This window comes from Crinia signifera, chromosome 4 (assembly GCF_055691185.1).
Source record: "Crinia signifera chromosome 4, ASM5569118v1, whole genome shotgun sequence".
NCBI lineage: Eukaryota > Metazoa > Chordata > Amphibia > Anura > Myobatrachidae > Crinia > Crinia signifera.
Genome location: NC_139220.1, coordinates 28189477 through 28203545, shown reverse-complemented (window position 1 = coordinate 28203545; position 14069 = coordinate 28189477). Strand labels below are relative to the sequence as shown.

Genomic DNA, 14069 nt, shown 5'->3' with positions numbered 1-14069 from the left:
GACAGGAGGGGGTAGATGGAGGGCAGATAGGACAGGAGGGGGTAGATGGAGGGCAGATAGGACAGGAGGGGGTAGATGGAGGGCAGATAGGACAGGAGGGGGTAGATGGAGGGCAGATAGGACAGGAGGGGGTAGATGGAGGGCAGATAGGACAGGAGGGGGTAGATGGAGGGCAGATAGGACAGGAGGGGGTAGATGGAGGGCAGATAGGACAGGAGGGGGTAGATGGAGGGCAGAGAGGACAGGAGGGGGTAGATGGAGGGCAGAGAGAACAGGAGGGGGTAGATGGAGGGCAGAGAGGACAGGAGGGGGTAGATGGAGGGCAGAAAGGACAGGGGGGGCTAGATGGAGGGCAGAGAGGACAGGGGGGGGGGCTAGATGGAGGGCAGAGAGAACAGGAGGGGGTAGATGGAGGGCAGAGAGGACAGGAGGGGGTAGATGGAGGGCAGAGAGAACAGGAGGGGGTAGATGGAGGGCAGAGAGGACAGGAGGGGGTAGATGGAGGGCAGAGAGGACAGGGGGGGCTAGATGGAGGGCAGAGAGGACAGGGGGGGGCTAGATGGAGGGCAGAGAGAACAGGAGGAGTGGGTGGAGGGCAGAGAGGACAGGAGGGGTAGATAGACATGAGGAGGAAGAATGATAACAGATGATTGGACCGGGAAGAATTTCCTATATAGTATTCAGTGTACGTAGGAAGGTGAATCCTCATTACTTACATCTGCTGGCTGCAATATTCCATGATACATAAGCCTGTACTCAATGAATTATTTATATCCTGTACAAATAGGAACCACAATTTTTAACAGGGGTTTTACATGTTTACTGGATATTTGTTTACTTGTGATATGGCAACCATTTGTTTGTTGCTTTCAAACTCCGATTAAGGTTATGGGCATGCGGGGAGGTCTAGCTGCATCTTAATCAGAGATTTAGCACTGGCACCTGTACACCTGCCAGAGTTCCTGATTCCATCTATCACTGTGCCACATAGTCTGTAGTGAAAGAACTCAAGTCTGGTCTGTCTGCAGCACCAGGATCCCATAACGCATCATTATGTCAGTATGGACATTTCACATTCAAACTTTTACCACACCCTCAACTCTGTGTACGGACAAAACATACATAGCCCTCTTTCTGGTAGATTGCAGATTCATGAAGTTTTAAAAGCTTTTTGCTCAAACAATGCGGAGGGCTATATTACTATTAGGGCTAATTGATACTATGGGCTGATCCCAAATAACCTGGTCCCGCACGCAAGGTGTGCCAGTAACAGGCAAACGACAGGTCCCGTCTACCGCAGACTCTAGGGGTAAATAAGCTCCAGAATCCTGAGAGTAAATTTACAAATATCAGATTCTAATATCTTCTAAAAGGTGTAAAATAAATAAGGTCTAGAATATAATGGGTTGCTATGGGCAACATCCTATCTTCAACAGGCCTCCCTCCTCTTAGTAAATTTACTCACAGGATTCTGGAGCTTACACATGTCTCATTAACCCGGACATTTTCCGGGCTCAGCTGCGCTGCCACAGCGGGCTGTTCCGGAAAAATTTCCGGGCATACCACTAAAATGAAGGTGTGCGCCAGTGGTGTCCAGGTATGTACCACTGGCGCATCACCTGTCCGGGCACCCCCCTTCTTCCCCCCCAATGGCCGCTCTGATGTCCCATCCCCTCAATCCCCCTCACCTCCGGCATACAAGAGCTACGGGACCTCCCCTGCCCCCGCCACCATTAGTTTTAGTAATTGACAGGTGGCAGGCTCGGGGGGAATCGGGAGAGTTCAGGCACCCGAGTCCTCCCGAGCCGCCGCGAAACATCCTGCCGCCTTTGTGATCACCGACAGGCGGCTGGGGCAGCGGCGGTAGGGGAGCACCGGCGTACTAACGTCAGAGGTGAGGGAGGGGGGGTTGGTTGGCGGCTTCAAATGATCTGTGGTGGGTTTTGCTGGGGCAGGACAAACCTGACCTGGTAGGTTTGTCCTGCCCCAGCAAAACCCACCACTCAAGGGGTTAAGGGACAGATGCACTAAGCTTCAAAAAGTAATAAAGTGGAGAGTGAAAAACAACCAGCCAATCCCCTCCTACCTGTAATTTTTCAAACCCAGACTGTAGCATGACAGGTAGGAGCGGATTGGCTGGATGTTTATCACTCTCCATTTTATCACTTGATACATGTGGCCCTTAGAGTTAGGAGTAAATGTAACTTAAGGGTGAATTTCAAGCATGCAGATAAATTTAGAGTTGGGAGGATGACTCTCCCAAGGTGACCTGGGAAATAGCTACAGTATGTAAAAATACAGATGACCACCAGTATTTGTGACCTATATGGAAAAGCAGGCCGTATTTTCCTTGCATGAAATATATATTTAATGTATTTGCACGCTGTGCATCGTAATATGGTACAGAGCAACATATAGGTTTTGTTCCATACTACAAATTAAGCCCAACATTTGCTACACAGCAGGCACAGCAACAAATATGTGCCAATACATTCTAAAAGGATGCATCCTGCTGCGCTCACACGGACTGCTATATGCAAGTGCATGGATAGTATATACACCAGTTCACACACGGCGGATGGCAGATTAATACACACATTTACAAACCAGACTGAACCTTGAAGGGCCAGATGTACTAAGCTTGAAAAGTGATCAAATGGAGAGTGATAAACCACCAGCCAATCAGCTCCTCTCTGCCATGCTACAGGATGTGTTTGAAAAATGACAGGTGGAAACCGATTGGTTGGTGGTTTATCAGTCTCATTAAATCACTATTAAATACTACAGAATAGTGTTCTCAGTGTAATCTATATCCCTTATGGCAGACATTTCCAACCTCTGTCCTCTTGGCACACTATCAGCACACTTGCCTTTCTTTCTACCTTCGGCACCTCTACACGCCAGGTTGCCTGTAGGGGGTGTGACCTTCAAGTTCATATGCCGGTTGGGGGCTTGGCTGAACAATTGCATCATCCTGTCCGTTCAGGGAGCGTAGGCAAGTGTGATTCATTAACAGTCCAGATTTAGTAATATCTGTGCTTAAGCACAGGAGACTTAATTGGAACCTTGATTATTTTGACTTGGCCATCTGAGCTCAAGCCTAGATATCTCGAAAACCTGGGCTGTCAGGGATATGGTTAAAAACCGACCGGACAGAACCCCCGAAACGCCGGACCGGCTCCATTCATCAATTTCTGTCATTCTGGACCTTGTAGTGTCCGGTCCAGGGGTGGGGGGCGCACCTGAGACACCAGTCACCAGGGAGAGGAGAAGAATACAGCCGGAACGGTCCGCACCACACAGGGCGGCTATAATCTCCCCTTCTCCGTGTCCCTGGTGAAAGCTATCACAGGGCCCCCCCCGGTCGGGACACCCCCCAGACCGGACTCTACAAGCTCTGGAATGGAGAGTCTGATGTCCAGTCCGGCGTTCCGAGATCTTGTCCGGTTTTTACTTAGTCCTGGCTATCAGTGAGTCCTGAGGACTGAGGTTCAGAATGCCTGCCCTAAGGTTATTACGATATCACTCCCAATCAAACAGGGAAAACCTGTAATAACTGGAGACTTAAACATTAAGTTCCCCAGTACAGATCATTAATATTTAAAACTTACTTTTGTTCTACTGTCATAACAATTTCCCTTTGGCCGTGGATACTGTACTACTCCGTTGGATATGCCTCACGCAATCTGCTATACTTGATTAATGCATGGGAAGACTCCAATGTGCCCATTTGCATTTATATCTTCTTTATACAGTAATGTGATTGAGTTGTTCAGCTCCGAGGGCTGATTACTGGCTTTCCGCACAACAATTGCTGCATTTCTACTTACATTTTTTTTTTTTTTGTAAAAGGGACAGGAAATGGTGAATAATAAGACCCTCAGGAAGTCCTGCACACTTACATTACAGACTGCCAGGCACTGCAGCGCTCTCAGTCATAGCCAACAACATTACTGCTATTTGTTACGGTACATTTATGGAGCGCTCCCTAGAAAAGGCCGTCGGTGTAATAGTGCAGAGTACGTGTTAGAGGCTACACTACTGAGCAGAGAGGCCGGTGCCTGGCGTAATGGACGGGGCTTATGTTGCAGAGTTACTCAATTATTTGGAACCCTGAATGCTGAATGTAGTGTAAATAATAAACGCTTAGCTGTTCCATTGATCAGAAATGGTGGATGATTTATCAAATAGGTCTTTGTTAGAGGAACACGAAAGCAACCATCAACCAAAAACTAATTCACAGAAAAAAAAGTTAGATTTCCCGATGTTCTACCCCTAACCTCATGCCAAGAGCTTCACACTATGGGACCGATTCGGGATCACTCGCAGTGATCTGAATTCGGCCCCGCCTCGATAGTCATGGAGGGGAGGGCCTTGCAGTGTTTTATGGGCATCCCCATGGAAACGCTGGGCGTTCCCATGGGTAGGTATGCAGACGGGCCGATGCCCGCCCTGTCTTCAAGCAGTTATGTGCAATTAAAAGTCAAGTTCAGACTGACTTATCTGTGAAGGCAGGAGAGATCAGCGACCATAGAATATTCTCTCCTGCATCGCCGGCAGCAGCAAGCATCCCCTTGCATGGCTGCAAGGGGAAACGGTGGTGGGGAGCGCAGGGATTCCCTCTGGTGCAATTACACGTGAAATTAGTGGTAACCCTTTGGAATTTTAGGAAAGTGGGAAGGCAAAGATCCCTGAAGGCAGTGATCCCTGTAGTGCAGGCATGTCCAAACTATGGCCCTCCAGCTGTTTTGAAACTACAAGTCCCATCATGCCTTGCCAGAGTTTTGCCATTAGGAAATGCTAAAACTTTGGCAATGCATGCTGGGATGTGTAGTTTCACAACAGCTGGAGGGCCTCGGTTTGGACATGCCTGCTGTAGTGCATATTGAACCAAATGAATCTATGGCCCAAAGTAAGGTTACTATGTTGTATATATGTTGTATACTGTAGGACCACCTGATCAGAGGTTCATTGATGCGGTGGGTGGTTTTATCATGGGTTTGCAAATGTGTGTGTGACAGAGTCCTATGTAGTTTAGAATTATGTAGATTACAAGTCTATCCTACTGACCCGCTGCATAGTCCTGGAAGAATTTCTATTTTGCTATTTCTTGTCTAGAATAACCCTTTGCTCACAAGCATCTGTAACGGGCCAATGAATTCATTTTGTGAATCGCAGAATAGGAACCAAAGATCAAGTTATTCTAAAAAGTTGCTGCTACAGGGAGTTTAAAAAGTCCCTCCGCACGAAAACCTGTTTCCGCCTGAAGCTTTCCGCTGTATAGTGTGAAGGAATGGCATTACCAGGGACGACACTTTTACTTCTCTTATTTCTTAAAAAAAAAAACACTTAAAAAACAATTATGTTGTCATATTATTTAAGCACATCCCCCGCATAGAATGTGTGATAACACACAATGGGGCAGATGTATTAAGCCTTAACAAGAGATAAATGCAAGGGTGATAAGGAGAGATAAACGTCCAGCCAATCACCTCCTTACTGACTTTTTTCAAACACAGCCTGTAACATGGCAGTTAGCAGGTGATTGGCTGGACGTTTATCACTCTTTATCACCCTTGCATTTATCTCTTGTTAAGGCTTAATACATCTGCCCCAATGACTTTGGAGGTTCTTTATGATCTCCTTGTAAACATGATTACAAATCACAACAGGATGATGGTGTATTTCAGCAACGCGATGTGACAATATATAACCATACATGATCCGGCATACTATGCCACAATATATTGTTACAAGCTTCATATAACAATACCGCGCTGTCTATGGAATTGTGCCTGTGGACCTGTTGCACATCAGATGGGATCATGTGATCTCAGAAGCCAGGAGCTAAATAACCAAATAACCAAATAACCATACATATTAAGCAAATTTACCAATAAAACCGAGCTGGGAGAACTCCAGAATCATCCACTCCTCGGAGGGCTGCTGGAGGGCAAAGTTCTTCATCGTGCTTAGATAGTTGGGTTTGGCCACAATGTCATCCTCCAGCTGCAGGAAGGAAAAGGTTTCTTTATCATCAGGAACAATGACCCACGTAGTGTACAAATGATTCATCATTACACAGTGACGCGATTTCTTTATAAAAGGTACACCATTATGGTAGGTTCTATATAAACTAGGCTGAAAGCAGTGTTTGCTTGAAAGTAACAAAGAGATTTAAAGGGGAACAAAAACAGAAAATCTTACACAAAACACACAGAAAAGTAGGCATTCAGAGGGCAACAACAAAATAATATATAGATGCGATACGTTGCAAGCTCAAAAAACTAACATTCTTATGGTTTATTCAAGTAACTAATATAACATCTAAGACAAGTCACAAAGAACTAGCAATAATGCATAAAAAGCACAGAATCAGGAGGCAAAAAAGTAAAAGCAAGCACTGCCAAGTACAGACTGTCCAGTTATTCTGCAGACACTGTGTCCACAAGTGTTCCTGTACATACAAAGGGAGGGGGGCGGGGGGGGGGGGGGGGGGGGGTGCTGCGCTAAATAAAAAGGTGTGAAGTGAATTTCAAATACTACACTTTATATAAAACACACATTATAAAATATTAAGATAATATATGCAATTAAAAGGTGTGCCATGGCCCAGAGTATAGTCACCCTTGATCCACAGTGGATGGTATTGTAAGTGTCCGTTCCAATAGTGTCCCTCTTGTGGAATGGGTGGCTCCACTTGTGTTGATGTGATACCTTTTATTGAATCCCATCAACGCAAGTGGAAAAAGGTGTGGGTGAAAACTGAATATGGTCATTAGCAGTCAAAATCATAATCCAAAATTGTACCGTGTGTATGCACCTTAAGACTGGTCTACTTTATTCTTTCTGTAGAAAGACAAAATTTTGCATACAACAAATAAACTTGATCTATATATCCAATTCACTCTAGCGCCATCTCATTTGTATACTGGGTACAGGTATCTAACAACAATGAGGGCACTACATTGTTCTACACTACACTATAATCCTACTGTCCTGTAACATATATTTAGAATATATACCTTTTATTATTGAGTCACTCTAGTACAAAGAAAAAAAAAACAGTAATGTAATGTCATGTATAAGACAAACAAACAACAGAGAGAACGGTATGTATTTAAGTTACCGATGCATAAAATACCGATTGACAGAATCCCCACAACGAAATGCCGACAGACTAAATACCGCCAGGTACAGAACGTGACAATAGAAATGCCATACTACGCGACATCATCAAAATACTGACAATCAAAATACCGACAGGTATATATAAAAAAATACTGACACAACCACAATGCCGACAGCCAATAATAATGATATTTCACTCACCTATTCAATGCTGCCATTAACGCCATCATTGAAGGCAGTCAGAGCCAACTTTTTATTAAAGTTGGATCTGTTTTGTTGGAACCCAACTCGAATTGTCGAATTCTCTGCGGTTTTTTTTTTTTTTTTTGACAATCCGAGGCTGTTTTCCAACACTCGACAGCTGGAACATTGAATTGCATTCCGACTGTCAAGTTCCTGTAGGATGACCTGAAAACGGCCCAGGATTGCGACAGTCGGAATCCCATATTGAAAACCCCTCAAACTAAATACAGTTTTTCATGATTTCTCCACAAATGCCGACTTGTTTATACTTTACCATTCCAGGGAGGGAGAATAGTGTGCCGAGCGCAGAGAAGTACCGTGCCCAAAGCATGACAAGCGCTGCGAGACATGCGAGGGGCAGAGGTACACTAATATGGTGCCATGTCAACATTACAACTGTGTTGGCATTTTAACATGTTCAGCATTATGATCAAGTTGGTATATTGCGTGTCGGCATTTCAACTGTTGGTATTATGTACCTGTCGGGATATTGACTATCTGTATTTACACCCTGCCGGTATAACAGTGTCGGCCAAGAGATTTACGTATTTCAGCTGTCGGTTATGCCCCTTTTACACCAGCAAGCCGGTTCACACCCGGGATTTCAGACCCGTGCGACTCGGCTTGTGACCCCTTTTACTTAGAACGCCGGGCGGGTGATGTCACCGGTGGCGGGTCCTGAGCTGTCGCTGGGAGATGAGAGCATCTCCCATCACCAGCTTTTGCATTGCAGTGAACAGGTCCCGGATTGGGTTGGGATCATTTGGTCTACAGCATTATGGTCAACAGTCATTAGGTCGACATGGGTCTAGATCGACATTGGAAAAGGTCGACATGGTTCTAGGTCGAAAGGTCATTAGTTCAACAGGTCATTAGTTCGACATTGTCTAGATCATGGGTCTTCAAACTGTGGCCCTCCAGAGGTTGTGAAACTACAAATCCCAGCATGCCTTGCCACAGTTTTAACACTCCCTTATAGCAAAACTGTAGACATGCTGGGATTTGTAGTTTCACAACACCTGGAGGGCCGCAGTTTGAAGACCCATGGTCTAGATCGACAGTCAAAAGGTCAAAATGGGATTTTTCACTGTTTTTTTACCTGAATGTCAACAGTCGACATGGACACAGTTTAAAGTGCACCGCATCGCTCGCTATGTGTTGGGCACACTATTTTATTCTCCCACCATGCCCTAGTGGATGGTAGGGCATGAAATACTGCCTGTCGGCACATGTCGGCTCAAAAAACAGTGAAAACCCCCATGTCGACCTTTTAACCGTCGACCTAGACAATGTCGAACTAAATACCTTTTGACCTAGAACCATGTCGACCTAGAACCATGTCGACCTTTTCCCATGTCGACCTAATGACTGTCGACCGTAATGCTGAGTGTAGACCAAATGACCGCACCCCCCGGATTGTATCGACCTGGGTTACCCAATTACACTGTACAGCGAGCCGAGTTATACTGAACTCGAAAGAACAGCCTTGGAACTCAGACAGTTACAATAAGAACAAGACACTGACATGCAGTGGGCTTTACATTTTAGAAGTATAAATAATAAGCCAATACCAATATAATCTGTAAGAGAAATTACTGAAATGTCATAATCATTGTGTTGTAAATTTTATTTCACAAAACGAAAAAAAACGTTTTTTTTCCCCCAAGCACTGGAAAACCTTGGGTATGCATACCTGCACATAGTATGTGCCCTTTGATTGGGCGTACATCATTAAGAAGCAATAATCCAGATTTTGTTTTGTCCTCCACCTGCAAAATAAACAAAGATCGACATTCAGATTCCAGCGAGATGTTTGGGGAGACAAACTGTTCAAGATAATTACTTTAATGGATATTTCAGATTGCGGCTTCTATATTTAGTGTCTGCAGAGTGCTTCTAATTTGTGTATGCGTTCTGGTCGCACTGACAGGGCAAACACACCATAACCGCTTAAAAGCATTACCGCGAGTGCCACGAAAAAAAAAAAAAAAAAAGAGGCGAAAATATCAAAATGATTGGAAAACAATGCTGTAAAAGCAGATGTGATTACCCAAGGAATTTGTTTAAATCTCAGTAAGGAGAACTTTAGAACAATCTAATGTAGAGGGAAATGCCAGGATCGTTGGAGGGAAAAGAAAAGGCGAAACTTTTAAATAAACAACAGAATACTCTGCTCTAAAGAATAGAAAACCAATTATCTGAGAAATGGACAAAGAATGTCAAAGATAACCAATCAATTACCTAGAAAATCATGCAATAAAGGTTTGCCCAAGAAGAAATAGTGCACTCATTTAAAACAGAAAAGTAATTTAAAGGGCAGGAGTAGATATTAGAACACATAATGCAAAATAACATTCAACGCTGTGTTAAAAGTAAAAAAGGAACAAAAAAATATCCATTTGCGACCTCTTAAATGGAACCAGCCAGGGACTTAACATTCTTTGAAGGTGAGATTAACATTGGAATGAAGAAGAAAGTAATTTCTAATCTCCCTGTGACATAAAAAGTGCTTCCCTTCTGCTCGGAAAACCAAAAGCCAAATCTAGATGTCAGGGTTATTTAATATGCTTCGTACTACAAGGCGGGAGCCAACAGAATTATTGTTGATCATTCCACTCTCCTGGCTACATCAGAGACTCGGAGCGACAACCATGAGAAATAAAAAAAAATATATATATATAAATTTCCAAATTACCTGACACGCTCTCTGGGATCACCAAAAGATTCTCGAAGGCGGGAAAAATCGGGATAAAAATTGGGAGATGGGGATATAACTTCTAAAAGGCCTGATTGGATTTCATTGGGGAACCTGCAGACAAACACAAAATAAAGATGATGCGCAATTTAATTGTCAAACTAAGATAGAGTTGCATTTAAATTCACATGGTGTCATATTGGTGGCTAAAACATGGTTCAAGAGGATGAAGGAAAAACTGCCGTCTTGCCGATAAAATGGGAGTTTTCAACATGAATAGATCGGAAGGGGTTCCGATCTATTCAATGCAGTTTCTCTTCAGCAGGTCCAAATGTTCTGACCTGCCAAAAACCAGATGGATTGACGGAATAGCCGCAAATCCACCTGCTTTTGACAGAAACACAGCCAAAACCCGAAAGGTTTTGGCCATGTTTCCATCAATCTCAATCCGACATAAAAAGATGCCGGACTGAGGCAGGTAGGATGGCACTGGGGTGATCTGCAGCAGCTTACACAGTGCCGTCCTCCTCTCTGCCACCCGTGACCTCCCGCACCATCCTGCCACCTCCCAGACCCACCCGCCACCGTCCTGGCTCCCGCGCCGGCCAGGTGAGCATCAATCAGCGGCCGCATTGAACAATGGATGCTGGATCCATTCCGGCAAAAGAATTTCGGAATGAATTTGGCTTCAATTGAATATATACCAAAAGGAGATAAAGTAATGAACTGTAAAGGTCCAGTAGGCATAAGGTATTTGGTGTTACTATTCAGTCTTTTCTTACTGGGTCTGTAGAATATTATTTTTGCTATCAACATTTATTTTGTATAGCACAAGTGCATTCCATTGCGTGTTACCATTGGGAGCAAATGAATACAACATGACTGGGCAATACCAGATAGGTAACTGATGCATTATTTAACTGCTACATATAGAAAGTGCTTTATTATCCAGTTAAACAGAATTTTTGGAAGATTTTGTTTAGCCTGGAATCAGAGTGCTGTTTGGACAAACCAGAATATGTGTACATTTTGCTTGAACTGTGTCGAGGGAAGGCAATTAGGGAAAGTAGATTAGGGAGATTAAGTGGGTGGACGGGCAAAATGTAAAACTGCTATAGTAATGTATGGCCCCAATGACTGCACCGTAATGTACTTTTCCAAAACAATGACTCTTTAGGTGTTGTAATGTATAACACATACTGCATTTCAAAACCCCTTTTCCAGGAATACCTTCTAATGTCTTTTGTGAGCAGACTAGATGGGCCAAGTTGTTCTGATCTGCCATCAAATTCTATGTTACTATTAACTTCCATTATGTGGTCAATCTGGTGACACAGTAGTTCCTGACATCAATCCTCCAGCAGCCTCACATGCAGGGAGAGTTGCTGGCGCCTGGTTGATAGACTACTTTGAGGAACTTGGAGGTACTGTGCGAAAAGTGCATGGTGTTTTCTGTCAGTATGAATGACATCTCTGGCATAGATCCACCTCAACAGGCAGTTCCTTGCTTACTACATGAAAGAGGAAGTAGGGATACCAGACAACCCAATATGTAATACACATCACATACACACAAGGTTCCACAGGTGCTATTAAAAACCTAATCATTTTGAGCATGCATTATAATAAGACTAATACCCTTCATGATGCAATTCACTTTGGCACAGTACTAGAAAATATATATAGCTGCCACAACTTACTATTGCCTCTAGAATCTGCAGATTGTTTCACTGCATAGTTTATATATTGACAGAGCGGCAATGGTATTGTGTAACAGACGGGAAGCTGGGCTATGATGCTGTGTCCTTCCTATTCCCCTTCCAGGACTAGATGTTATACTTGGCAGTCTCCATAGTTATGTTCAGGTGTCCAGAGTTAAGTTTTCAATTACTATTCTCGAAAGCTATAGCCAGGGATTAATTTGTGCTGGAATACGCTGTCACTATAATATGTTCTACAAGCAGATGGCTCTGCACCAACCCAAGTGAGATTCTGTATTCTCTCTCTTGATCTAGACGCCATTGACCAGATAGGCTCTGGGAAGGGGGGATAACCATACTTGTCAACTTTTGACAACTAAAACCAGGGAGAATGCGGAAGGGTACAACTGAGGATACAATTTGATGTGCTGTTTTCTATACCATTATATCATTAGCCACATCCGTATAGACACCAGATAATCTATTTAAACAAATGTGTTTAATTAAAGAAATTTTATTTAAAAAAAATCTTATCCTTACAGCTAACAGAAGCAGCAGCGCGCTATGGGTCAGTGCACACCAGCACAGATAAAATAAAAGACCCTGTATGATCACTGTTCTGCTGTCTCTCTCCCCTGCCTGGGTACTGCAGGATATGGGAGGGTAGGCAACTATGGGGAGAAGGCTATAACGTTTCTCTATGTCAGAGTGTGAAAAAGGCCCAGGAAGTCAGGTCAGTGGGTAGTAGGACAACATTGCAGGTGAGAGGAAAGATTACATAAAACACAGGTGGGTGAGAAAACTAACAGCAGTTATGGTTGGGGGGAATTAACAGGGCAGTAAAAAAGAATCCTTAACATCATGGCAAGTCACAAAGAGCTGGACACTTCGGCATAATAGGTGGAATAAAATTTGGGACTTATAAACTCCACTTGTGAGGGGTTGCGGTACGGTCAGGATCCAAGTGGTTAGAACCCCGGCAGCAGAATTCCAATAGTCATGATCAAATCCTCATTCTACCAGCTGCCACTTACACCATTCCCCCCCCATGTCACTCAGCCGCACACCCGGCTTGATTGCAGCTGATGGAGCAACAGCCTCCATTTTTCTCCAATCCTCCCCTAATTCGCCCACCTCACTGAACAAGTCTGATGTGCAGAAGTATTATTAGCCTCTGGCTCGGATAAGTTCCTCATACATGCAGAACATAGTACATTATTAGTTTGAGGCTACATTAGATACAAAGCACTAGTATTTTAGTTTATGAGGCAATCAATTATGGCTATTGCAGCCATGGCAGGTGAATTCATCATTGGTTCTACGAAAGTAAGATTGATCGTAGCTTCAGCTTGGCAGCTGACGCGCTATCCAATGTGATTTTATAACCAATCAGAAGTCAGCGATACAGCAGCAGTAAAGATGATAAAGACTCGGGTTCAACCAGATAAAAAGACGCTATAAGAGCTTTAGGTGCCGCCGTTAAAGATGCGATTGTGGCAATTGATTTCTTTTGCCTTGACACACAGAACTTGATGGCAAACATTGGTCAGTATATATGATGTTGGTGTCATATTCCCTAGAACAGTGGTGGCCAAAACAGTCCTTGAGATCTACCAAAAGTTCCTGTTTTCCACACCACCTGTGGCAGATTTGGAGGGTCAGTTTGGCCACCTCTGCCCTACAAGGATGCTGAGCACAATGCACTAAAGGACTGCAGCCGTATTGCTGCAGCTAAATCTCTAATTCTACCAACGCATGGCATAATTATGGCTGATGGATGTAATCGTAGTCCTGTCTGAGGACTGCCAGGCAAAAAATTCTACAGGGGAAATTGCAGCATTGCTTAGCAGTTTCAGAGCCTGATTAAAGGTTCCAGGTGCCCTAGGCCAATACACATGTAGTTCCCCTTGTAATGTGGTTTAATAAACGTGTGTGGGCACTCACAAACTCGCCAGTCATACTGCCCATGTGCTTGTAACAAAGGTTATACAACTCGCATGTACAGTAGGATCTAATGCTAGTGGCCTGTGAAGGAGACTTTGGCTCTAGGCTACCCCAACTGGCACTGTAGCCCAATGTACGTAAAGTAATGGTTCCTTCACTAAGTTGCATTGGCAGAGCCATGTGGCAGTCACACCCCCCCTCCCCCCATGGTACATAGCATATTTCCAGATACTCTGGTGAATATTACAAAGCACCTTCATTCAACTACTACAATGATGTTGCTTTTACTACACTGGGTACATTGGGTATACTGCCAAATTCCAATATTCCGATTTAAATTGAGAATAAGTACATTC

At 43.9% G+C, this 14069-nt stretch overlaps 1 protein-coding gene across 1 annotated transcript in view; it reads right to left on the bottom strand.

Moving 5' to 3' along the window:
* The window catches only part of MGAT4B (alpha-1,3-mannosyl-glycoprotein 4-beta-N-acetylglucosaminyltransferase B), a 285731-nt gene that overhangs the window by 87079 nt on the left and 184583 nt on the right, over nt 1–14069 (bottom strand). Inside the window, exons 6-8 of the mRNA XM_083181481.1 lie at nt 10070–10183; nt 9068–9143; nt 5895–6009 (exon numbers count right to left, since the gene is read on the bottom strand). Of these exons, the coding sequence (XP_083037607.1) occupies nt 5895–6009; nt 9068–9143; nt 10070–10183 (305 nt within the window). The remainder of the gene's footprint in view (nt 1–5894; nt 6010–9067; nt 9144–10069; nt 10184–14069) is intronic.